Below are 25289 nucleotides of genomic sequence, written 5' to 3' on the forward strand. Positions count from 1 at the left end.
CAGGAGAAGAAACTGGCTATGCCTGACGAACATGGGATGAAGTAACAGAGCTAATGGCAGCTCCCCTCAAGCTGAATTCAAAAAGAACCTATCCCACTGACGTTGGCCCCTCATCTTCAGGTGTTGCTTCTTTCCCTAGAGACCCATAGAAGACCAAATGATATACCATCCAATAGAGCTGTGATGGATCTCTTAACTCTATTTTTAAACTGAAAAGAGGCTGTAAATGGAGTTCCTGATTTACTTCTTAGCTTTAGGGTTGCCAAGTCCAATTCAAGAAATATCTGGGGACTTTGGGGGTGAAGCCAGGAGCAAGGTTGTGAGAAGCGTAATTGGACTCCAAAGGGAGTTCTGGCCCTCCCATTTAAAGGGACTGCACAACTTTTAAATACCTTCCCTCCATTGGAAATAATGAAGGATAGGGGCACCTTCTTGGGGGGGGGGTCATAGAATTGGACCCCCCTTGTCCAATTTTTTTGAAACTTGGAGGGGATTTTGAGGAGAGGTAACAGATGCTATGCTGCAAATTTGGTGCCTCTACCACAAAAAACAGCCCCCCAGATACCCGCAGATCAATTCTCCATTATACCCTATGGGAATCATTCTCCATGTGGAATAATGACATGCCCAGCAGTCATTTCCCTCCCCACCCCTGCTTTCTGATGACCCTGAAGTGGGGGGAGGGTCTCCAAACCAGGGGATCCTCTGCCCCCACCTGGGGATTGGCAACCCTCACTTCTTCGTCAGCCAAGAGATAGAAAACTGATTACAACAATCAGCAACACTTGCCATCTTGGTCAGCAGATTGCCAGTTCCTAATTGCTCCTGCTACTACTTCACTCCTAGCCTAGAGATGGTACCCTTGGGAAGGGGATGATAAAAGTCTGCTCACCATCTGGGCCTGTCAAGTGCAAGCTTTTCTGGGTTTTGTCTCTGTGGGTGGGGGGGGCAGTTTGAGGGGGGGGTCCACACAAGATCAATTCCAGCTCTAGAGATTTCCCCCCCCCCTATGATTGGAACAAGTTTTATCCCAGTTATATCTTAGGAAGGTGAGGGTGTCAATCTGAGTTGTAGAAGAAGAGGAACTGGTTTTTATACTCTTTTCTCTACCTTAAGGGGGCTCAAAGCAGCTTACAATCCCCTTCCCTTCTCCCCACAACAGGGGTAGGTGTTGCTGAGAGAGGGGTAGGTGGGGTAGGTGGGGCTGAGAGAGTTCTGAAGGAACAGAGACTGGCCAAGTTCACCCAGCAGCTGCATATAGAGGAGGAATGGGGAATCAAACCCAGTTCTCCAGGTCAGAGTCCACCACTCTTAACCACTACAAATCTCTGAGCCCCTCCAGGTGTCTGGCAACCCTAGCTTGTGTCCCGGATGTCCTGAAGTATTTGGATTGATTATACTCTTAGATTGTAGGCCAGTTCTGAGTACGCATGCCATAGGGCTACCAATCCCACAGTTTGGAGGCCCTTCCCCCACTTCAGGGGCATCAGAAAGTGGGGGGGGAGGGAAATGTCTGCTGGGCACTCCATCATTCCCTATGGAGATCGATTCCATAGGGTATAATGGAAAATTGATCAATGGGCATCTGGGGCTCTCGGGGGGGGGGGGGGCTGTTTTTTTGAGATAGATGCACCAAATGTCCAGCATGGCATCAGTGGCTCTCCTCAAAATACCCTCCCGGTTTGGAAAAGATGGGACCAGGGGGTCCAATTCTATGAGCCCCCAAAGAAGGTGTCCCTATGCTTCATTATTTCCAATGGAAGGAAGCATTTAAAACGTGTGCGGTCCCTTTAAATATGATGGCCAGAACTCCCTTTAGAGTTCAATTATGCTTTTCACAACTTTGCTCCTTGTTCCCCTCAATGTCTCCTGGCTCCACCTCTAAAGTCCCTACATATTTCCTGAAATGGACTTGGCAAATCCTAGGATGCCAGCCTCCAAGTGTGACCAGGGGATCCCCCTGAATTACAGCTCATCTCCAGACTGCAGAGATCAGTTCCCCTGAAGGACAATGGAAGCTTTGGAGGGCAAACTCTATGGCATTACACCTCACTTAGGTCTCTGTCCTCCTCAGCTTCAAATCTCCAGGAGTTTCCCAGGCTGGATCTGGCAACCCTGCCGCCCCCATCCCCAACTGGTGGCCTGGCAACCCTACTGTTGAGCCTCGTCTTCTAGGAGAAACGTGGCATATAAATACAACAAATAGTTATTTAAAATAAATCAAAAACAAAAGGGTTGCCAACCTCCAGGTTAGGCCTGGAGATCTCCTGCTTTTACAACTGTACCTCCAGCTGGCCGATATAAGCTGCTCTGGTGAAAATGGCTGCTTTGTAGGGTGGACTCTATGGCATTGTACCCTGCTGAGGCCCCTGCCCTCCACAAACCCTGCCCTCTCCCAGATCCAACCCCAAAGTCTCCAGGTATTTTCCAGCACAGACCTGGCAACCCTAATAACCAAAACCATAACAGCGTTTTTTTTAATGCAGGAAAATAAAAAGAGCATACACTAAAAAGAGCTCATTTTAATGCAGCAGCAAAGACAGGGCAGGGATATTTGACCCTTGCTCTGTGTCATTTCCCCAGTCATAAAAACGCTGCTTACACACACACAATGCTCTTCAGCCTGGAGAGAAAAATAATAATACAGTATTTCCCCTTGCCAGGCAAACACTGAGAAAAGCGAGGGTTTTATTAGGAAATCTACAGAGGAGAAAGTTTAAACACCTTTGTCCTCATGGCTCCGAATAACCAGCCACTCTCCCCAGGAACGCATCCTAAGAAATATATATTCTGCTACATCCTGTGCATTAATGTGGCCCTGAGAAGCAAGACAAAAACCTGAAGTTTTAAAACAGAGCCTAAGGCCCAGCCGCACAAAGGCCAAACAAGCTGAAATCAAAGAAAATTTCACTCAAACAGTTAATGGGCTTGAAAAGATTTGCCAAATGAATAGACCTGCCTCATATCCTGCTTTTGTTGCAGCAAAATGGAGTAATTGAAAACAGGATACATACAAAGGGATTTGTGTAGTCTTTTAACCTTTGGAGGAGCTTTCTGATTTATAGCCTGTGCCAATTGTATGAACATCAGATACAATTCAAAAGAAAAACCCTCAGTTTTTTTTTCTCCCCCTCAACAGAAATCACATGATTTACTAACGGCTTGCAACATCAGCCGGGGCTAGTCCAAAAGAGGATATTACTGGGTGTTTGCATTTTAAAGTTATTATCCTAGATAGCAGGTTTCATGGAAATGAAGCACCTGATTTACAGGGGGTAGGGAGGGAAGAGACTGTCAAAGCCCAGCCATACAACAGTTGAGGTTGCCAATCTCCAGGTGGGTAGAAGACACAGAGAGAGGTCACTCTAGATTGCAAAATGGAGACAACCCACAGGGTTACAGTGACCACAACTACTAATATTTCATGCACTATAATTCCAGATGTATAGGTGAAATGCAGTACACACATACATTAAATTACTGACACACATACATTAAATTATGGAACACTCTCACTCGCTAGATGACCTTGAACCAAGCACTCTCTCAGCTTAACCTACTACCCACAAGCTTGTTAGGAGGATAAAAGAAAGGGAAAGAATCATGCACAAGTCTCCGAGTTCCTTGGAGGAATGGCGAGATTAAAAGGTACCAAAATAAACAATGCCTGGAGCAAAATGGTCAGATTCTAAAAATATACATATGTCTCTTCTAAACTACAAAGTGTCTATAAACCATTATAAGCATGGGATAAACTGTTGCCAACCTCCAGGTAACACCTGGAGATCTCCCTCGCTTACAATTCATAGAAACATAGAGTTGGAAGGGATCTCTAGGGTCATCTAGTCCAACCCCCTGCACAATGCAGGAAACTCGCAAACACTTCCCCCTAAATTCACAGGATCTTCATTGCTGTCAGATGGCCATCTAGCCTCTGTTTAAAAACCTCCAAGGAAGGAGAGCCCACCACCTCCCAAGGAAGCCTGTTCCACTGAGGAATCGCTCTAACAGTCAGGAAGTTCTTCCTAATGTTGAGCCGGAAACTCTTTTGATTTAATTTCAACCCATTGGTTCTGGTCCTACCTTCCAGGGCCACAGAAAACAATACCACACCATCCTCTATATGACAGCCCTTCAAGTACTTGAAAATGGTGATCATATCACCTCTCAACCGCCTCCTCTCCAGGCTAAACATCCCCAGCTCCTTCAACCTTTCCTCATAGGACTTGGTTTCCAGACCCCTCACCATCTCCTTGCAGTATCATTAAATGGAACCAGTGAGTCAGCTATCAAGAAATTAACCTTCAGAGCAAAGCAGTTTTCCTGAGATGCTTCTTTCACACTCTCCTGTGTTCAGCACAGATTGCTTTTAGTTTAAGGGTATAATTGCTTTAAAAAAAAAAATAGAAAGTATAACAGGACAGTGATCTTAGAACGCAGCATAGACAAATAGCTCATCAAGCATTAAAACAGGATTCAAAAGTCAAATCACAGGAGGTGCACAAACATGCTCATGAAGAGACATTAAAAAACATTAATGTCAATAATTCCTGGAAAGTAATCCAACATTTTGGCAGAGGCTGGTTTTACCTATGGCAAAAGCCCTTCAAGGGGTACGAATGGTCAAAAAAATTCAGAAAGAAAAAATACCTTATTTACATGGATGTGGTCTGATAAAAAAACAGCTCACAAAAACAAAGACATCCCTTTGGTCACTGGGGGTCCTTCTGCAGTGGTGATCATAGCACCTGCTGGTTTGTAGATATGTATAAGATCCCATACCTGCTCTTCTTTATAATCTCTTCAGCCTATTAGGTGCAGCTTCTCTGGTCTTATAAATCTTAGTAACACCTGGCACGCTCCTGGGTCATGCTGGGCTGGGGGCAATGTCTGCACCTGTGCTTGTAGCCTTTTATTGAGAACGCTGAATGACTAAAGGGAGAAGGTGATTTTGTTGTTACTCATAGTTGTAGAACTTCATTCCCAATAGTCTGGAAGTCAAAATAAGGGTCACCTCTGACTATATCTTCCCTAATCTTCCTGAGAGGTTCTTCTATATTAGCACTATGGACGCTAATGCAAAAACCAAAGTTCCCTGTCCTTCCCGTGCTCCACCCCCAAACCTCCAGGAGTTTTCCAGCCTGTATCTGGCAACTCTACCCCCTATTCCCTGCCAAGGACCTGACAAGCCTAGCTGGAGCTCAACTGTAAAGCACACACCTTCCACACGGAAAGTCCCAAGTCTGATTCTAAGTCTCTGTCTAAAGGATCTCAGGTAGTGGGTGTTGAGGAAACACCTTCCTTTGTCAAAGAACCAATAGACAACTCTGAGCCAGATGGGCTGAGAATAGGGTAGCTTCAGATGTTTACATGAACTAGGGATGCCAAGTCGCCCACGGCCTCCAGTGGGGAACTTTTTTCACGCACACTTTGTGTGAGTGGTGCGATGACGTCATTGCGCTGGCGATGTTGAGCACCGGCTGCTCTAGGCGTTTCCGGGGGAACTCTATGGTTTTCCTGGGTGCTCTAGCAATTTGGGAGGGAAAACTCTATGGTACCTATTGTATCATAGAGTTTTCCCTCCTAAGTTGCTATAGGATCCAGGAAAACCATAGAGTTTTCCCGGAAGTGCCTAGAGCGGCCAGTGCACAACATCGCCGGTGCGATGATGTCACTTGTGGCTGATGTCATTGTGCCAGCGACGTCAGGGAAATTCCCCCCACTGGGCCAGTGTGAGCCAGCAGGTTGGGAACCTCCGGGCTGGAGAACCCCAGCCCAGCTTGGCAGCCCTAGCATGAACCAAAACAAGCAGGGCAGGCCCTGCCACTAGGCAAACTAGGCGATTACCTAGGGTGCCGGCCTTCTGGGGGTTCCAAATTGGGTGCCTCCATGTGTGGCATTATCAGTGCAGGGTGAGGTGCCAGAAGTTAGCCTTGCCTTGCCTAGGGCGCCAGACAGTCTAGGGTCAGTCCTGAAAACAAGCAATTAAGAAATATCCCACCTAGATAAGTCCCTTTTCTCCATCGCTTTTGCCTCTCTGCCAGAGAGGGAGGGGCTATCCCTGATGCGATGACATCACACAGTGACATCATCGCATCAGGGACACAGTGCCACACATGCACACCCCCTGCTTTTCCCCAGCTATTTAAAGGGAACCTTCCCTTTGAATGGTTATAGGAAAAGTGGATGCCCTGTGTGCCTCCCATGTCTCCGATCCATGGGAGGTACAAAGGACAGAATGGGAATCAGCCCTGGCATGTGCCCAAGTTATATGGCTCCCTCTTTGCTGTCCTGCAGTAGGAAGAAGGGGTGGTCCTTAGAGTTCCCATTTTATCCATATGAGTCATGGGGGTTTCCCGTTCTTCTGCCACCTATAGGAAGCCAGCCCTCTATCATCATTTTCCTGTCCTTCTTCCGCTACCACCCCCCTCCACCACACAGCTGAAGCTCAGAAACCTTCCAGTAGTACCAAGTTCTGATTTTGCACATAACATTAATTAGGGTCGCGACCCACAATGCCTGAAGAATTCTCACCAATCAGAGTAGCCATTGAAGACACACCAAAACCTCCTCTTCATTTCTTCAAAAGTATTTGCGGCACCGTTTCTGAATTATTTCTGCTCTGGGCTTCATTTTCTGACTGCGGCCAGCGGTGTGCAGATCTCTTTGTTTTCCAAAATGATCTCATAAAAGAGGGTGGAGAAGCAAATTAAATTTCATCTCGAGAGCAGCCTTTGGGCATGGCTGTCCTCAGTCCCCTCCATTCCACTCTTTGAAAGTTGCATCTTTTTGCAAGTTCACTTCCAACAGTGATATCCAGGCCAGGAAATCTGATTCGGCGCAAGCTCAGTTAATTAGCTGAATTTAAGAAACAGATTTTTCTGAAATGTGGAAATGAACCCTGGGGAAATGAATGATACTGCAAGGTATGTGAAGACAACACTAGACCACACAAGGCCAAACCAGGCCTCAGTAATAGATATCCATGTGGATGTATACACAGCTTCAAGAGAGGAATGGATAAGCATATGGAGCAGAGGTCCATCGGTGGCTATTAGCCACAACTTATTGTTGGGACTCTCTGTCTGTGGCAGTGACACTCTGTATTCCTGTGCTGAGGGGGGAGGGCACAGTGGAAGGGCTTCTAGCCCCACTGGTGGACCTCCTGATGGCACTTGGTTTTTTTGACCACTGTGTGACACAGAGTGTTGGACTGGGTGGGCCATTGGTCTGATCCAACATGGCTTCTCTTATGTTCTTATCCACCTATTCATATGTACAGGCTATATTAGATGCAACTCTGAGAATCCCATGAATTCCCAGAACATTTTTCCCTCCCCCTAGGGTTGCCAGGTCCCATCTCCCCAGCTGGGAGGCATTCCAGGATATGGAGGGGCTATCCCTGATGCGATGACATCACACAGTGACATCATCGTACCAGGGACACAGTGCCATACATGCACACCCCCTGCTTTTCCCCAACTATTTAAAGGAAACCTTCCCTTTGAATTGTTGTGGGGAAAGCAGATGCCCTGTGCGCCTGCCCTGCAAGCCATGAATTCACCATTTGCAGAGCAGAAGCCAGTGGCCCCCACTCGAAAAGACTGGATGGCATGCACATTTGCCCTGCAAGCCACAGATTTGCAAGTTCCGGAGCAAGTGCACATGGCACCCACTGTTTGGGCCTGGCATTTAGGGGGCGCCCAAAAAATGGAGGGGTCCCCCACCGCCACCTGGGGACTGGCATCCCTACCTAGCAAGCAGTCAAAGGATCCAGCTCAAACCATGAGCACAGGGCAAGGGAAGGGGTATTTCAGCCCTCCCCATCACCACACCACTGCCATCCTCCAGGTAGGCCCGGAGATCTCCCAGTATTACAATTGCTGCCAAGACAACACAGATCATTCCCTCTCCCAGGAGAAAATGGCAGCTTTCCCCTCCCTAAGCCTCCCCAGCCTCCACCCCTTCAAAATCTCCAGGTATTTTCCAACTCTAAGTTGGCAGCCCTACTTTCTTGGTCTGAGATGACCGTATGGATAAGGTTGCCAGAGACTAGCAGGGGTGAAACTGATCTTAACAGTGTCCCGCAACACCACTTCTGGTTGCACTGCTGGAAGTGACTTCATGGGATGCCATCCCCCCCACCCCCAGTTTTCCTCTGCTGCCCATTGAATGTTGGCGGGGTCCAGGGGGTCACCAGCAGGGATTTCCCTACCAGCATCAAGCACGTGGCAGTCTTACCTGTGAAGCTGCTATTTGCTGCACTGGTGAAATACTCAGACCAGTGGGGCAAACAATCATGCTGCAAGACCATTGGCAGGGTGTGGAGGTCTAAACCCTCCATCTCTTCATGATGCAGCCTCAATCCAAACTAAGCACACAAAGAAGGGGGGGACTTCTATGGTCATGTCAGAATATTCCTCTTGCAGAGGTAAGAGTCTATGTATTTTTAGCAAAAGTGGAGCATGCAGGTAAGGGGATTTCAACTCTGGCTCTTCCTCCTTGCCTACCTATACTTCACTGTTTAAAACTTTTTGTTCATTCCTGGTATTAATGTGATGCTGGAAAAAGAGGCTTGTGCTCTAACCACAGATGTCCATACCTGACAGCCAACAGGCCCCGTTGAGCAGACATAACTTGGGGTGTGTTCGAACTGCTTCATACTAACATGGATGCCCACCTGGGATGAATATTGAGAGGTAGAGGAAAGCAGATGGTAGATACCACAGGCTTATAAAATGGCTGCAAGCCCACCCCAGTAAATTACCACACAATTTAGGGTTCCCAACCTGGGGCTGGAGATCTCCTGGAATTACAACTGATCTCCAGACTCCATAAAGCACTTACTTAATTCTTATTTCTTTAAAATGTTTGTTTTACTTCTGGAGAAAATGCTTTGGAAGGTGGACTGTATGGCTTCCAAGGTCCTTCCCACTTCTAAATCCCACTCTCCCAGACTCCACCCTCAAATCTCCAGGATTTCCAAACCCAAAGTTGGCAACTTTGCTTGGCAAGTGATTATTTGTCTTTATGAAGGAAGACTGCAAAGCAACTGATCTGACCCAGCTGCCTCTGAGATTTTCAAAGATAATGGTTGGGTATTTCTGATCTCCCATATGTTGCTTTGGTTGGCATTCAAAAACAAATAATGCAATAGTGACATGCTTCAAAAAGCCAGTTTGGTGTAATGGTTAAGTGCACAGATTCTTATCTGGAAGAACCTGGTTTGATTCCCAACTCCTCCACATGCAGCTCCTGGAGTGACCTTGGGTCAGTCATAACTCTCTCAGAGCTGTTCTGCTCAAGAGCAGTTTCTGTCAGAGCTCTCAGCCCCATCTACCTCACAGGGTAGGGAAAGGAGATGGTAAGCCACTCTGAGGCTCCAAGTGAAGGGTGGGGTATAAATCTCTTCTCTTCTTCTTCTGAGTCCATGGAAACCTTATAAGGGTGTAACTCCTGTAATATTTGTAGCGCTGATATGACTAGGAAAAGATATTTTTTAAAGACAAATTGCCAGTATGTCTTTGTTGGCCAGCAGTCTTAATGTTCTCCGTAAGGATTCAGTTGGCTTACCTTTTTTAAGGAGTCATTCAAGTTACGTGTCATGAATGCAGTGAATTCATCTTCCTAAGGAAGATGAACAATAAGTTCAATGAACAATGAGCTCTAGGAAGAATGATGTCAATCCAAGGCAGGAACCTTTGCACGCTTATTCAGGACAAAAGCCCACAAAGCTCAACGGAACTTAGATGACATCCTAGCTTCAGGTCACAAGGTTGACGCTGCTGCCATGATCTTAAGGAACAAAAATTTGGGTGGAACCACACGTTCTGTGTAGCCAATCTCATTCCAAGGAAGTCTTTATCTTTTGCAGATTACAGCTGTCTGAGCTACAGTTCCCAGGGGTGAAACTGATAGTGGAAGAGGGGCACAGAGGGACTTTTTATCTATTCCCCCCATGCTATGTTCCCTATCACCCCCTACAAGTTGTTCTTATCCCTGCTTTGTGCATAATCAAGGGAGTTCAAGCAAAACACAACTGCCCAGTGGTCATATTACAGTTCAAAGCATGCATAGTTTAAATCTCTAGCATAGCTTTGCTCTCAGGACAGCATGCTGCTCATATGAAGGCAAACACATTCACCACCTTAAGAAGCTATGGCCAGCCCTGGCTTCTTGAAGCGTATTTCTGTTGTCTTTCATGGGGCAGAAATGATTGTTTCTTATGCTTATCCTTTCTGGACTATGAACTAGGGAGAAGTTCAAGAACAGACCTCTAGCATCACAGAGCCTCCAGCAAATCGATAGATCTGTAGGAACAATAAAGACCTAGTGAAACAAAAGTTGCCCTAACCTGCATAGCCCAAACTAGTCTGATCTCATCAGATTTCGGAAGCTAAGCTGGATCAGCCATGATCAGTATTTGGATGGAAGACCACCAAGGAAGTCTATGGTCAATACAAAGAGGTAGGCGATAGCAAATCACATCTCTTGCCTTGATAGCAAATCACATCTCTACCAAGTCATTGTAAGTCAATTGCAACTTAATGGCACAAAAAAACCCCACAGAAGCCAAGGAGCTCCTTCAAGATGAAGATTTCCAGGTCTCCTTGACTGCCGGCGGCAGCAGGGGGTGGAGGGATAGAGTTGGCAGCTCCAGAATGGGGGATCCTGAAGATTAGGGAGTGGAGCCTGGGAGGACAGAGACTTCATTGGGATAGATGGCCAGAGAGTCTACCCTGCAAAGCATCCATTTTCCCGGAGGAACTGATCTCTGATGTCTGGAGATGAGCTAAAATTGCAAGGAATCTCCAGGTTCCACCTGAAGACTGACAGCCCTATGCAAGACCAACAAAAATTTATTCCAGCATAAGCTTTAGGGAGTCAGAGCTCAATAGGCAGCTATTGAATTCCCTTTTCTTCCCAGTTGCTCACTTCTGGTATCATAGCTGGGCAAGAAAAAGTCTATGGTTCCCAGCCTCACTGTGACAGAAGCAGACTAACCGCAAAACCAAAAGAACTTCCTATCACGTTTTTATTCTGCCCATCCTCCAAGGACGGAGATCCTTGGTAGCCTCCATTTTATCCTTACAACTACTTTGTGAGGTAAATTAGGCTGAGAGAGAAAAAAATTGACTGGCTCATTTGTTGCCTGCCCCTGCCCCCCTACACCACAATCTTTTTAAAAAATTAAAACATTAGATCTGGCCAGCAGATATTTCTCTGTTCTAAACTCTGTTGGCTAAACCACACCTTTTCTGGAAGTGGCAAAAGCCTCCCAGGTTTCCACACGAACTTGCGGCCATTTCTCTCACTTCTTCTCCCTGCTTGAACCAAAATGTGAGGGAAAGCAATAATGAGAAGGACCAATTTCTTCTTCATCTTCTTCCCCCAGTCATCTTTGGAATTATCATACACTCTCCCAGCAGAAGTACTGTAATTTTGGTTATCCAGGATTATTCGGTTTTGCAGATGCAATTTGACTGCGCTGGATAAAATTCAAAAACTAATAAAGTGACAGAATTTGATGCACGTGAGAGTTAAGATGTCACACAAGCAACTAGCCACAACGACAAGCGAAGAAGTCACATGGGCCATGAGCAAGTAGAGGATATGAGCCCGGTCTCGAAACTATTGCAATGTTTCAATGTAGTGCATTTAAGAGTTCTGTTTTGTACATCCTAGACTTCTCTTGAGCAGTCTACAAACTAGAACTCTCAGCTCTCACTTAGGTCTAAGCATGGCAATTGTTGATTCTTTTTTTGTTTTTTGTACTCTGTAGGCAAATTCCTGTATATATTGGCTTGAATCCTAAATGTTTTCCTCTGTTAGAATCCTCTCTTCCACAAGAGGAAAGGGGGGGGGAGTGATTTCCTGTCAATTTTCTGCTTTGTTCTCCATTCTGCCACTGCAGGCCTACAGGGCTGCAGTGGGGGGCAGGGAGAATAGAAAGAAATTTGAAATCTGTGGTATGATTTTTACAAAAATATATCTATTGTGTGTATTTAGCTTTAAGAGAGAGGACCAAGCTTCCCATCCCAGAGGGCTTACAGTCATAACTTTAGAACATTTTCCTCACTAGGTGGGGAAGCCGCAAGTTCTAGTGGAACTACAAAGAAACTAATGGAAAAAAATCAGTAGTTTTTTCATAGCCCTCTAACTTCTAAAACTTCATCCCCCTGCCAAGGCATCTCTGTATTGTACTGCCTGCAGAGCTTTGCACTTGCTAAAAACAGAGCCATTCTGAAAATCCACTTGTCTCCTTTAGGCATATCCTGCCCTGTGAAACAATGGTGATATTAGGGGATGTAGTCTAATATGCAAATGAGTTCCTGCTGGGCTTTTTCTACCAAGAACCCCCCCCCCCCGTATATTTGTATCTGTATAGATGTTTGTATAATTATACCCCACTTTTCTCCCCAATGGGGGTCCAAAGTGGCTTACAACATCCTTCTCTCCTCCATTTTGCTGAGCAGTTGGGTTAAAACAGATAAAAGGAAGTACTTCTTCACCCAAAGGGTGATTAACATGTGGAATTCACTGCCACAGGAGGTGGTAGCGGCTACAAGCATAGCCAGCTTCAAGAGGGGGTTAGATAAAAATATGGAGCAGAGGTCCATCAGTGGCTATTAGCCACAGTGTGTGTGTGTGTGTGTGTGTGTGTGTGTGTGTATATATATTATATATATATATATATATATATATATATATATATTTGGCCACTGTGTGACACAGAGTGTTGGACTGGATGGGCCATTGGCTGGATCCAACATGGCTTCTCTTATGTTCTTATCCTGTCATCCACCACCTTGTGAGGGAGGCTAAGCTAAGAGAAAGTGACTGCAGAAGAGGAACTCAGTGAGCTTCCATGCCAGAATGCGTCTCTCTGAGTCTCCCAGATGCTAGCCCAACACTGTAATCACTCATTATCATTGCACCATGTTGGCTCTTGAGATAATGAGCCAGGTAGGGTTGCCAATCTCCAGGTGTGGTCCGGAGATCTCCTGCTTTTACAGCTGTATCTAGGGTTGCCAAGTCCCCTGCAGCCTTTGTGCCATAGAGTTCTCCTCCCAAATTGCTAGAGTGTCCATAGAGTTTTCCCAGAAGCTCCTAGAGTGGCCAGCGTGCGATGTGACATCATCACACCGGCGACATCGGGAAGGGATTCCCCCCTCCGGCCCACAGCAGGTTGGTGGGTTGGGGACTTCCAAAGCGGGAGAACCTCTGTCCCTCCCAGGAGCTTGGCACCCCTAGCTGTGTCTTCAGCTGGCAGATATCAGCTCCCTTGGTGAAAATGGCTGCTTTGAAGGGTGGGCTCTATGGCATTGTACCATGCCATGGCCCTCCCCTCCCCAAGCTCCACCTTCTTTCAGATCCACTCCCAACGTCTCTTGGCATTTTCCAACACAGACCTGGCAACCCTGTTACACATGCATAAATCCAGTCACAGACCCCCAACATCATTTGGTCCCTAAGAAGAGAGTGCTGCACAGCTCCCTTAGTCAAATGTTTAGGGAACAAGGAGCAGCTGAGAAGGTTCTGTCAATTTTATCTTTCCAAAGTACAGTTTTCACCACAGGGACACTCACAAAGAAAAATATTGCTTCAATTTCTCTTGTACATGCAATTCGGGTTTAGTTTCTTCCACAAATAAGGTTTTATTTATTTCTTTTGAGCTTTAAAATGAAGCTCTGTCTTTATAGCATAACTGTATTGCGCATTCAGCCATTGGCGCCTCGGGACAAAAGAAATAATACATTCTACCTTATGGTGCCCAATGTTCATCTTTATTACTGCTTTCTGCTTAATATCATGAGACTCCACTTATCGAAGTTACTGATATAAGCTATAAGACCAAGCTAAAATACAAAAACCCAGCCTCTCAAGCAATTTGCAGGGTTTATGTGGATCACATTGAACTGCTAAGTGACACCATTGGAAATCTCTAGTATCTTTGCTGAAATGCAGCAATATGAGTTTTAAAAAAGGATAGGCTGATTATTTGAAGTGTGGTTGTGAGAGCAAGATAGTTTTCATTCCTTGGCATCAAGGTAGGTAACTTAAGAAGGGGCTGGCATATGGGCATGCCACAAGAACCACAGTTTGCCATGTTCTTGGTTGACCCCATAAAGCTGCCTTATTCTGAATCAAGACCATTAGTCCATTAAGGCCAGTGTTGTCTACTCAGACTGGCAATGGCTGAGAATGAGATCTCAGCCTGAGGTCATTTGCATCCATTGAGCAAGCTAGATAGCTAGGACAATACCAGTCTCCTTCCTGTCTGCTCTGGTTTCACTCACCCTCTCTAACCAATAGAATGTAATCTCAGGGAACTTCCTTCCTCTTTGTTCTCCTCCTCTTCCCTTTTCTTCTCTGCATGCATCAGGAGGAACAGCATGGTGTCTCTCCTCCTGAACTGAACTAAGCAGATGGCCTGCTACAATCCAAATCCATCTTGTTATATAGAATAGTTTAGTCACTCTTTCTCTCCACTACACTTACATTTCTTTAAATAAATCCTCTAGTATTGGTTTCTTAATTTAAAGCAAAGGGTCTCTGTGCAATTTGTGGGATAGTGTGATAACCATTTGACTAGGCCAGGGGTGGCCAACAGTAGCTCTCCAGATGTTTTTTGCCTACAACTCCCATCAGCCCCAGCCAGCATGGCCAATGGCTGGGACTGATGGGAGTTGTAGGCAAAAAACATCTGGAGAGCTACCTTTGGCCACCCCTGGCCATGTTGTTATGCTGAAGCTCAGAAAGAACACTCTGCTAAGTGAAGGCAAAGATGACTGCCTGACCAGTCAAACCATCCTAAACCAGACCCAGCAGCAACTATCCAAGATCCTACAACTGGAACGCCAGGGACTGAATCTTCTACAAGCTAAGCTGGTGTTCTCCACTAAGGGATGATGAAAAGCAGGCAGTTGGGTACTGTAAGCCAAAATGCCCTCAAAACGAGGTTGGGGAATTGTCAGGTGGGCACCTGGCTTAATCAGGATCTTTTATCTGGGAATACAGGATTCCACGTCCAGAAATTAATGCTTAAATTTAGCAAGGACTCTAAAATAAGTAAAACAATTACAATTTATTCTAGAAAATATAGGCATACATACAAGGCAATGTGTTCATGAAACATACATACAGTCCTAGGAAAAATAGAGAGAGAGAGAGAGACAACACATGGATAGACAAACAGGGTGATAATTACTGATCATAGTCTTCAAGAAGGCTCCAATGGCGATGACAGAGGATGGGGGAAATGGACCCCAAACTGATCAGGAATCGGGGATGGATCTAGACAGCGGAACTAGGGTACTGTAGATGCACACATGAGTGGAGTTGGGTCACAGGTTATATAGACTACCTTGGACCCTCAGGGGATGGGAGGTACAGGAGTGGAAAAAGGGAGGCTCTGCAGTGACCATAAGGGCTGGACTTCTGCAGTAGCCAATAGCAAGTTAATTGGTGGCACCTAATTGGGTGCCCATAACTGACCAATGAACAAGCTTGGGTCCTGGTTACCTGGTTGGACCTTCAGGTAACAATGGACCAGGGAGGGGAAGCTCCAAGATGACCGTTGGGGAGAAGAATGGGGGGGAAATTACTGGGTGGAGGGATGCTTAGGACTATTAAACTTATCTAAAAAGGTGACAATAGATGGCCAAATTACTACCTAGGTAACACCCGGCTTATACAAAGAACTTGGCTCTGGTTGAAGATGGTCTTTCTCTTCTTCAGTGTTCTTCTTGGCACCAGTCTTTGTCCTTAGTTCCGTCGGACAATGGTTTGGGCATTCCGGCAGGGTCCATGCCTAGGTTTGATGGCCTCATGGATGGGTGACATCTGTTGAGTACGTGAGCCTCCCGCTTCACTAAAATGGAGTCTTGGCACTGCTGGAAGATAGCTGGTGTTAGCCTCCCAAAGTTGATTCTATGGTCAAGGCTGAAAACTGCATGGACTGGATAGCTCCTAATGGCACACTTTCTTCCGCTCCAATGATAGAGATGGTGCTCGCTCAAAGCGACTGGAAACCATCCGTTCTTCTTGCTAGCGCTCCTCAGGAAACACGGAGTGCTGCTTTAGTGTTGTGGCTGTTAGTACTCACAGTACACAGAAAGGTTTGACAAGCCAATTAGAACAATGGATATTCAAGCATTACATAGTTGACCATCAAGGAAACATTGCAAGGCACTGTCTTTCTCTTTAAGCAGGTATAGATAATACAGATCCTGCTGTCCAACCCTTAGATGAGACATGAGCACCTTCTGTCTGTCACCTCTATAGGGTATATTCGACCACAAGCTTTTACTGGGAGACTATGGCCTTACTTAGGCAAGATGCTGGGAGATCCATGACAGGCTCAATGGAAACAAAGACCAGCACAGGAGGAAGGGGGTCTGTTTTAACCTGTTTTAACCAAAGAAAGGGAGCCTGTTTTGCCTGCTCTACAGCCAGAGTCTGGTTGCATTTTCCATTCACAATCTACTGAGAAGATCCAATCATAGAAGTCCCATTTTTGCAAGATGAAACAAAAATGCCACCCTCTAGCATAGTTGGTGTCAGGCTTAAGTGGTCTTAGAAATTAAGTAAACTAAGAACAAATTAGGGTTACTTGGCTGAACCAGACCACACAAGTTTAACTCAACATGATGCTGCGTGTTACAATGTCCCTGCATCCATCATGTTTAAGGAGGATGTTATGCCTTCCAGATACACACTGGCCTTTTTTTCTGCTTGCAACCACAACAATCTGCCTTCCTCCCCATATGCCATTTTCAGATTGTCAAAATATGCCATGTGAGGAATACGATTTTGATTTTGCACGAGAACCAATAGCAAGTCCACATTTCCACAGTAGTGAAAATTCCTCACATTGACGTTTTTAAAACTGCATTATGTGAAATTTTCTGCAGTAGATTTTTTTCCTCACCAGGCGCAAACCCAAAGTTTTCTCCTTCTTATCCCACATTTTCAGAATCTCCAGTTTTTGCATGTTCTGAATATGCAAGATAAGAAGGAAAAAACTTCGGGTTTGTGCCTGGTGAGAAAAAATCTATTGTGGAAAATTTCACACAACGTGCAGTTTTTAAAAAGTCAATGCAGGGAAATTCACTACTACGGAAATGGTCATAGACTCACTATTGGTTCTCTTGCAAAATCAAAATCATGTTCCTTACACGGCTGCAGACAATTTTCTCAATGGAGACCATAGTCAATCCATGGTGTGGTTTGAGGATTTGAAAACAGCATACGGGGAGGAAGGCTGAAAATACCATCATCGTGACCCAAAAGGTACTGATGCACATCTGAGAGGCACAAAATTCCCATCACACACTTCACACAACATCCTCATGGTGGACACGCAGGCTTGGTAACATGTAGAGACAGGCTCAAATGATAAAAAGTTTCTGTTTGGAAATTTCATCACATAAAAGCATGATTACGTTATAGAACTAACCAGGGCTTTTTTGGTAGAAAAAGCCCAGCATGAACTCATTTGCATATTAGGCCACACACCCTGACACCAAGCCAGCCGTAACTGCGTTCCTGTGCGTTCCTGCTCAAAAAAAGCCCTGGAACTAACTGCCACCAAAGAACAAGCTGGATCCAACCCTTCCAACTTTCTAAGTGAGGGACATTCTCCTGGGGAAAAAACAGCACAAAAGAACCAACCCAGTTGCAATTGCTATTGCCTAAGTTTTTAAAGATTAGACAAATTTAATGATGATGCATTTATCAGTGGCTGCTCACCACAGATATCTAAATGAATCCTCCATGTTCAATGGCGCTATATATTGGTGCTAATGGCTGCTAATGACAAATAAGGGAAAGCTAATGCCTTCATGCTCCTCTTGTGAGCTTCCTAAAGTCTTCTGGCTGGCTCCAGGAGGAGGCAGAAAGCTTATTTAGATCGGATTTTGTTTGATCTAGCAACTCTTGTTTCCACTGTTTTTCCAATCACCCTTCCCCCTGTTTTTTTCATATCTTTTTAAATTAACCTTTTTTTTGCTTAGATTAGGGAGGGTTTTGCTTAGGTTAGTACAATTTCTCCTAATCTCTTCCCCATGTGCTAAATCACACAGGCACTGCATAGGTATTTTGCAGGGTTTCCATCCTGTTAGTTCATTATTGGTCTAGTACCAAATTAGAAATATACCAACTCAGTGGGTCAGTCTAGATGTTCTCAGGAGATCCCAGAGTGGCCCCACTGGTTACCAGGATGCTTTCTTGGTCTAATGAAGTTTCCCAGCAAGGAAAGGCATCTTCCCATGCTGTTTCACTTGCCTTGCTATATATAGGAAAGCATTCCTCCCAAAAGTTCACCAGGCAAAAATTTGGTGCAATTGGTTTGAAAGCTACACAGACTCAACCAGGTGCATTTACGCACTTCGCTGAAGGAACTGTTAATAGAGAAAGCAGCTGAAACTACTGTTTTGAAGCGAGCCAAGAGACAAGCTTGCGTTATCTGGTGACACAAAGTCTGCTCAAAAGCAGCCAGAGGAAATAAAATCACATGTGCATTGGGAAACATGAAAAGAAAGACAGATCTATAAAATTAAACTGTAGCACATGGTTGGAAGGAACACAGATACACAGTGAATGTGTGTACTTTCTGGCAAATGGGTGGTAACTTTTAATGAGGTAGGAGGAATCCATCATGCAAGAATCTCCAAGTCACAAGTCACACACACCCATAAACATATGGGTGTAAGTTATCTTCCCTTGCAAATAATGTTAACCAAGTCCTATATAGCCCATCCACTGCCCTTTAATTTTGTCCACGTAGCACTGCACTTTTACAATGGGAATCAACAAGTAGAATTTTGCGATTAAGAAGATAAGAGCAAGAGTGATACTGAATGTTCTAACTTCCTGAGCTTGGCCCTTCTGGGGAACTTTTAAGATGTTATCTGGGAATTTTGGTGTTGGTGTTCTGTTTTGTAATGGCCAATGGCTATACACCAGGGGTGGCCAACGGTAGCTCTCCAGATGTTTTTTGCCTACAACTCCCATTAGCCCCAGCCAGCATGGCCAATGGCGGGGGCTGATGGGAGTTGTAGGCAAAAAACATCTGGAGAGCTACCGTTGGCCACCCCTGCTATACACAATAAAATTTTGACTGACTGACTGACGAGTAGAATTACTTCTTGCCAATGACAAGCAACATAAGTTATTTCTTTGACCTCTCACACTCCCCAGCATTCTTTTTGTGTTTCAGGGAGCATGAAAATTTGCATTACAGAAACCTGTCAGTCCTCAAAGAAGATTGGGTCTCAAACTAGCTAGATGTTGCAGAATGTTGAAAAACATTGTTGCAACAAGACCTTTTTTTTGCATACATCAGCAATTCACAGAGTGCTGCTTCAAGAAAAAGGACTTGGGGGTGGGGGGAAAGAATTTGTTCTCAGACAAATTTGTTTTGCACATGCCAGCAATGGGAATGTGCAGGCCAACAATACTTTATCAAGATCTGATGTGATCTTCAATATCATAAATGCTCAAATTCAAACAGAATTATTTTTAACATTGGGGGACAGATGAAAACTTTCCCATCAGAGCAGAATTCTGGCACATGGCTGTCTGGCTTTGGCTTCTCAGACAATGAGAAGGGAGACTCAGCAGGTAGTTAATAACATCTGTAACAAAGGTAGCACACAAAGTTAGTGTCCAATGACACTTTTAAAACCAACCAAGTTTTATACAAGGTAAGAGCTTTCATGTGCAGGCACACTTCCTCCAATACACTGAAAGAGAAGTTAACAGTTCATATAGAGAGACAGATGCCTTTATATAGGTGAACAGCAAATTAGATGTTTGCTTTGACATCTTCATTAAGCTATATGCCAGGGGTGGCCAACGGTAGCTCTCCAGATGTTTTTTGCCTACAACTCCCATCAGCCCCAGTCAGCATGGCCAAAGGCTGGGGCTAATGGAAGTTGTAGGCAAAAAACATCTGGAGAGCTACCGTTGGCCACCCCTGCTGTATGCTAATTTGCTGTTCATCTGTGTAGAGGCATCTCTATGCCTCTGCTGTTCACCTATGTAACGGTTCATATATATGGACTATGAACTTCCATTTCAATGTATCTGAGGACGTGTGCCTGCACACAAAAGCTCATAACTGAATAAAACTGTTGGTATTAAAGGGGCCACTGGACTCAAAATTTGTTCTACTGCTTCAGACCAATGTGGCTGCCCACCTGGATCTAACAGTAGCACAAAGCATTTATATCAGTCACACCAAGCATTATAATAGAGCCTTACAATAGGTAAGCCAACATTAGACTCATTACAAATGAGGAAGGAACAAAGCTAAGGAAAACTGCAGCCTACTTAAAGCTCCCATAACCTTGTGATTGAAGCTGAATGTGATCCAAAGAGCTCTTTGAACACTTGAACAGATATGAAGCTGCCTTACACTGAATTAGACCCTTGATCCATCAAAGTCATTATTGTCTCCTCAGACTTGCAGCAGCTCTCTAGGGTCTCAGGGTCTCATATAACTGGAGATGCTGGGAACTGAACATGGGACCTTCTATATCCCAAGCAGATGCTCTTCCGCTTACCTACAGCCCCCTCCTTGCAAACAACTCACATTCTTAGAGCTGAATTGCAGGGCAAGGGCCATGGCTTGGTGGTGGGAATACATTTTGCAGGCAGAAGATCATCACATCCAGTACAGTCAGTGGATCTCAGGTTGTGGATGTGGGAGAAACTATTCTTTGCCTGAGGCCCCAGAGAACCATCAATCAGAGCAAACAATGCTGATGTAGATAGACCAAGAAATACAAAATAGAACTGTGATACAAGGGTTGCCATACTTTTACTTATTTTTCGCAATAATAGACAATAGAAACAATTTTCCACAGAGCTCATTGTTGATTAACCAGACAGCATGCAATAAACTCATAATAATAATAGACATGTTTCATGTTGCCATTTCTTCAGTATTAATTTCTTTTTGTTGTTGAGCTGTAGGTAGTGAAGGAGTAAGCCAGTCACTTTTTAAAAACCTTATGCAAAGCCTTCCACTCCCTTGCTGGCCAAACCACTCTCCATGAAGGAACCACCCATCGTTGCAATTTACTTTTTACTTTTCTATATGCAGCTGCCAATCTTTTCTTTTATATGGAATAAAGCCATCACTTCTAAAGTTGGCATAATGCTCTCAAAATGTAAGCAATGCAGCAATGAGACCCCATGAAGAAAAATAATTATGAATTTCTTATAAGCCATTCATCGTTTTGAGCAGGAACAAAGCCTCTTTTTTGATGTAGATAGACCAACAGTATGACCTGATAAAACAGCTTCATAGATCCATAGGATGTGCACTTACTCTGGATATCAGATATCTGATCTCTCAATATTTATTTAAAGCAGCCCTAAGACTCAATTTGTATTGGAGTCACAGCACATAGACTGGGCCTTAAGTTCTTGCTGGCTGTTTTCGCAACAAAAAGTCAATCCTGCCAATGATATGTTCTTTGGGGGTGGAGGAAAAGGCACCTGTACTATAACAATCATTTCCCCCTAATAGGACTAATAGCTGTAAATGGAGTAATTTTAAGAGTTAAATCCCCTTCCCCAGTGCTTCAGCCTCAGCATGAACCAAGTATTCCTCCATGACTGCTTTCAAACATTGAAAAGTATGTTTGGCGTCCTTGATCTTGCCTGCAACAGCCAGTTTAGATCATGGGCATGGCTCCACTGTAATGTTAAAATATTATTTGAGGCCACATTAACAATTCTCATTCTTGCATGTTACTTTATGAACGTTAAGTCACCTCTGCTTCAGAACAGACTATAAACTGCTGATGAGCCAGCAAACTATAGCTAGCACTTGCCCAATCAAACTAGGACTGAAACTGTAGCAAGCTGCCTGGCACTAAAGCCAATACAAAGACAAAACATGACTCAAAAGTGAAGCAAAAAAAAAATGACAATTTACTTTTTAAAATGTCTTTGCTGAGAATTTCTGTATTTGGAAAGTAGGTATGCAATCTTACTCTGTAGCCTGAATAGAAGAAGAAAACCATAGAGTCTCAGAGCAGTTTACAGTCTCCAGTTTACAGTCTCCTCAAAACAGACACCCTGTGAGGTAGCTGGGGCTGAGACAGCTCTCCCAGAAGCTGCCCATTCCAGGACAACTCTGCGAGAGCCATGGCTGACCCAAGGCTACTCCAGCAGCAGCAAGTGGAGGAGTGGGGAATCAAACCCCGTTTTCCCAGATAATTGTCCGTGCACTTAACCACTACAGCAAACTGGCTCAAACTACACCAGCCCAAGCTTGTCAAAATTTGGAAGCTAAGCAGGGAGGGCCATGGTTAATGTTCCCTCTAAGATGAGTTAGTGTGAGCTAGGTCACCATTTTTTAGCCTCCAGCTCACACATTTTTGTATTAGCTCAGGAAACATGGTTCCAGAGCAAACTAATTTATGCAGTAGTTCACAACCTTAATGCCTGTAGCTCCCAACGCAGAATTTTTGCTCACAAGACTCTGTAGTGTATTGCGTTAGCACACGATGGCAACCATTTCGTTATCACGCAATAGCGTTAGTCTAAGCCAGCGCGGCCAGTGGAGGCGACTGGGGTAGCCCCAGGCGACTCCGCACAGCGCGCTAAGCACCCGCCTATCACCATCAGTGGCGGGAAGTTTAACTGGCCAGGATTGGACTGGCCAGTCTGGGGGGCTGTTCCGGGCAATGTTTATAAGCGGGGCCCGGCCCGCGTGTTCCCTCTCTCGTGTGTGATGTACCTACAATAAAGTATGTTGCCCGACCGACGTCTCCAGTTCTGGTACATTACAGACTCCACAGCTTAGAGGGAGTGTTGGCCCTGGTTAGAAATTGGATAGGGGAACCAGCAAGCTGCTATGCAGAGAAAGACAATGGCAAACCACCTCTGCTCATCTTTTGCCCTGAAACCCCTGTGGTCATGCTGCTGCCATCAGTAACCTGAGACTTGAGAATCCATTATTTTTCTTCTTCATATACCATTTCTCCAGAGATCCACTTGAGATAGCTCTAAAAATAGGATAAAAAAAAATGAAAACAGCATTATTAAAAATCCCAGCCATTAAAAGGGTATAGAAAGGTGCTAACATACTAACGGAATACAGTAAACAGCATTGATGGTGGATTTCGTTCAATGCATCTGAAGGCCTCTAAACACATCCCACTAATATTTATGTTCTGTATTCTTCTACAGGTGCCCCTAAAAGTTGCTCAAGCTACAATGATGGCTAGTTGCCATTTCCTCCTTCTGTTCTCTGTGTCGCTGGCATTGTCCTCTGTTTATGGAGAAGATTTGTCAAGGATCACAGCCACTGGTAGAGTTCAGAAACGCTTGAGGAGAGAGTGGATCTGGAATAAGATGCACATTTCGGAAGAGAAGAATGAAACGCTGCCACATCACGTGGGGAGGGTAAGGATTTAGTAACTCTGTCAAGTGTCACCTGTCTGGTGGGGGTGGGGGTGAGACTCACTTTTCTTTACCAAGCGAACACAAAACAAAAAGGGCCTGCCACAGCTGTTCTAAGCTTGTGCTGCAGCCACGAACCTGCCAGAAAAGATTTCACAAATCCTCAATATCTAGTACTTTTGCCAACAAATTGCTCTAGCATTCTAGCACTGAAGCTTAGCTCAGACTCTGACAAACGCTCTTCATACAACCATTTCCAGAAGTAAATCAGATACGCCCTCCCCTCTTAAAAAACTGAAAAAGCAAAAGCTATTCCTTGGGAACAATTCCAGGAAAAAATGAAGTCTGCAGAATCGTCTCTTGCCGACAGACGGCAACTCCCTTCAGCTGCCTGTCTGTCAACAGCACTGATCCAGAAAGACTGCCTTTGCTTCACCATGACAGCCTGGCGGATCCCGTGTGTCGCACAGGGGAGGAAACCCTGCAGCCCCAGCTGTCAAGCAGAATATCAAATCCCACTCAAATGAAGAACAACGTCTGAAAAGCTTTGCCTTGAGTGTCATGAAATCAACGGAGCATTTTGGAAACTTACTGCCCTGTTGGATGCAACACACGTTTATCTGCCATACCCCTTTTACTAATACCAGAGAGAACCTTGGAGTCAGAGTGTCCTGGTGGTTAGGGTATCAGACTATGAACACAGAGACCTGGCTGGAAATCCCTGTTTCGCCCTCAAGGTCATTGGCTCATTGTAAGAAAAAATAGAGAAGAGAAGCTGTGTACATTCCCTTGAACTTCTTGGAAGAACAGCTGGGGGGGAGTGCAAAGACAAAGAGTAGAAAGTAATTTCAGACTTTCCGTAATAGCAAAACCAGGGGGGGTAGAAAATGCCCAGCAGGAACTCATTTGCATGTTAGGCAACACCCCCTGATGTCACTGTTGTTCTGCACAGGGCTTTTCTGTAGAAAAAGCCCAGCAGGAACTACTTTGCATATTAGGCCACACACCCCTGACGCAAAATCAGCCGGAACTGAGTTCCTGTGAATTCCTGCTCCAAAAAAAAAAAAGGCTCTGCATATGGGTATTGTGGTTATTGGAAGTCCATCAAATGCATATGCAAAAATATATTTTGTTTGCAAATGTATTATATTCAGTCATTATGTTTTTAAAATTCATTCTTGTGCACACTCTGTAATATGTTATACATTTTTGTGATTTGTGTGTTATAGGTAGCTTGACTCTCTGTTACCAATTTCCAGGTCCACTTCAAGATGCTGGTTGTAAACTTTTCAACCTCTAGTGGTCCATTTCCTTGAAAGACTACCATTGGCGTATCAAGGTCAGCCTTGTCAGAGTAGAGTTGGAGCAATTCTCCAGAGTTTTAGGTAGAAGTCTCACATTACCTGTTACCTGAGCATGCCTGTAAATGAACCTGAGACTTTTGACATGCAAAGCAGTCACTCCACCACTTGTCCATGGCGCCACCCCACTTGTTCTGCTTCCTGCACTTAAACCTCACTTATGGGCTTTTGAATTATACCTTTCAGATCATATCAAGCATTCAGAACTCCAATGCTATGTATGTACTCGAGGGGGACGGTGCCAACACAATATTCAAAGTTGATGAACACACCGGAGACGTGTCTGCATACACGAGGCTGAACCGAGAAAAGAAAGCTGAGTATCAGCTGACGGCCCACATTCTCGACCGTACAACCAATAAGTCCTTGGAACCACCGTCCAAGTTTCGTATCATCATCCAGGATGTGAATGACAATGCCCCAGTGTTTGACCAAAGAATTTTTAATGGGTCCGTCTTGGAAATGTCACCTATAGGTAAGCTCTTGATATGTTTGTTTGTTTGC

The 25289-nt window shown here is 44.8% G+C and overlaps 1 protein-coding gene across 1 annotated transcript in view; it reads left to right on the forward strand.

Moving 5' to 3' along the window:
- Nucleotides 1–25289, forward strand: part of CDH5 (cadherin 5) — a 49339-nt gene that overhangs the window by 3986 nt on the left and 20064 nt on the right. The window contains exons 2-3 of the mRNA XM_060253747.1: nucleotides 23225–23427; nucleotides 24972–25260. Coding sequence (XP_060109730.1) covers nucleotides 23239–23427; nucleotides 24972–25260 — 478 coding nt within the window. The 5' untranslated portion in view covers nucleotides 23225–23238. The remainder of the gene's footprint in view (nucleotides 1–23224; nucleotides 23428–24971; nucleotides 25261–25289) is intronic.

This window comes from Heteronotia binoei, chromosome 14, assembly GCF_032191835.1.
Source record: "Heteronotia binoei isolate CCM8104 ecotype False Entrance Well chromosome 14, APGP_CSIRO_Hbin_v1, whole genome shotgun sequence".
Lineage (NCBI taxonomy): Eukaryota > Metazoa > Chordata > Lepidosauria > Squamata > Gekkonidae > Heteronotia > Heteronotia binoei.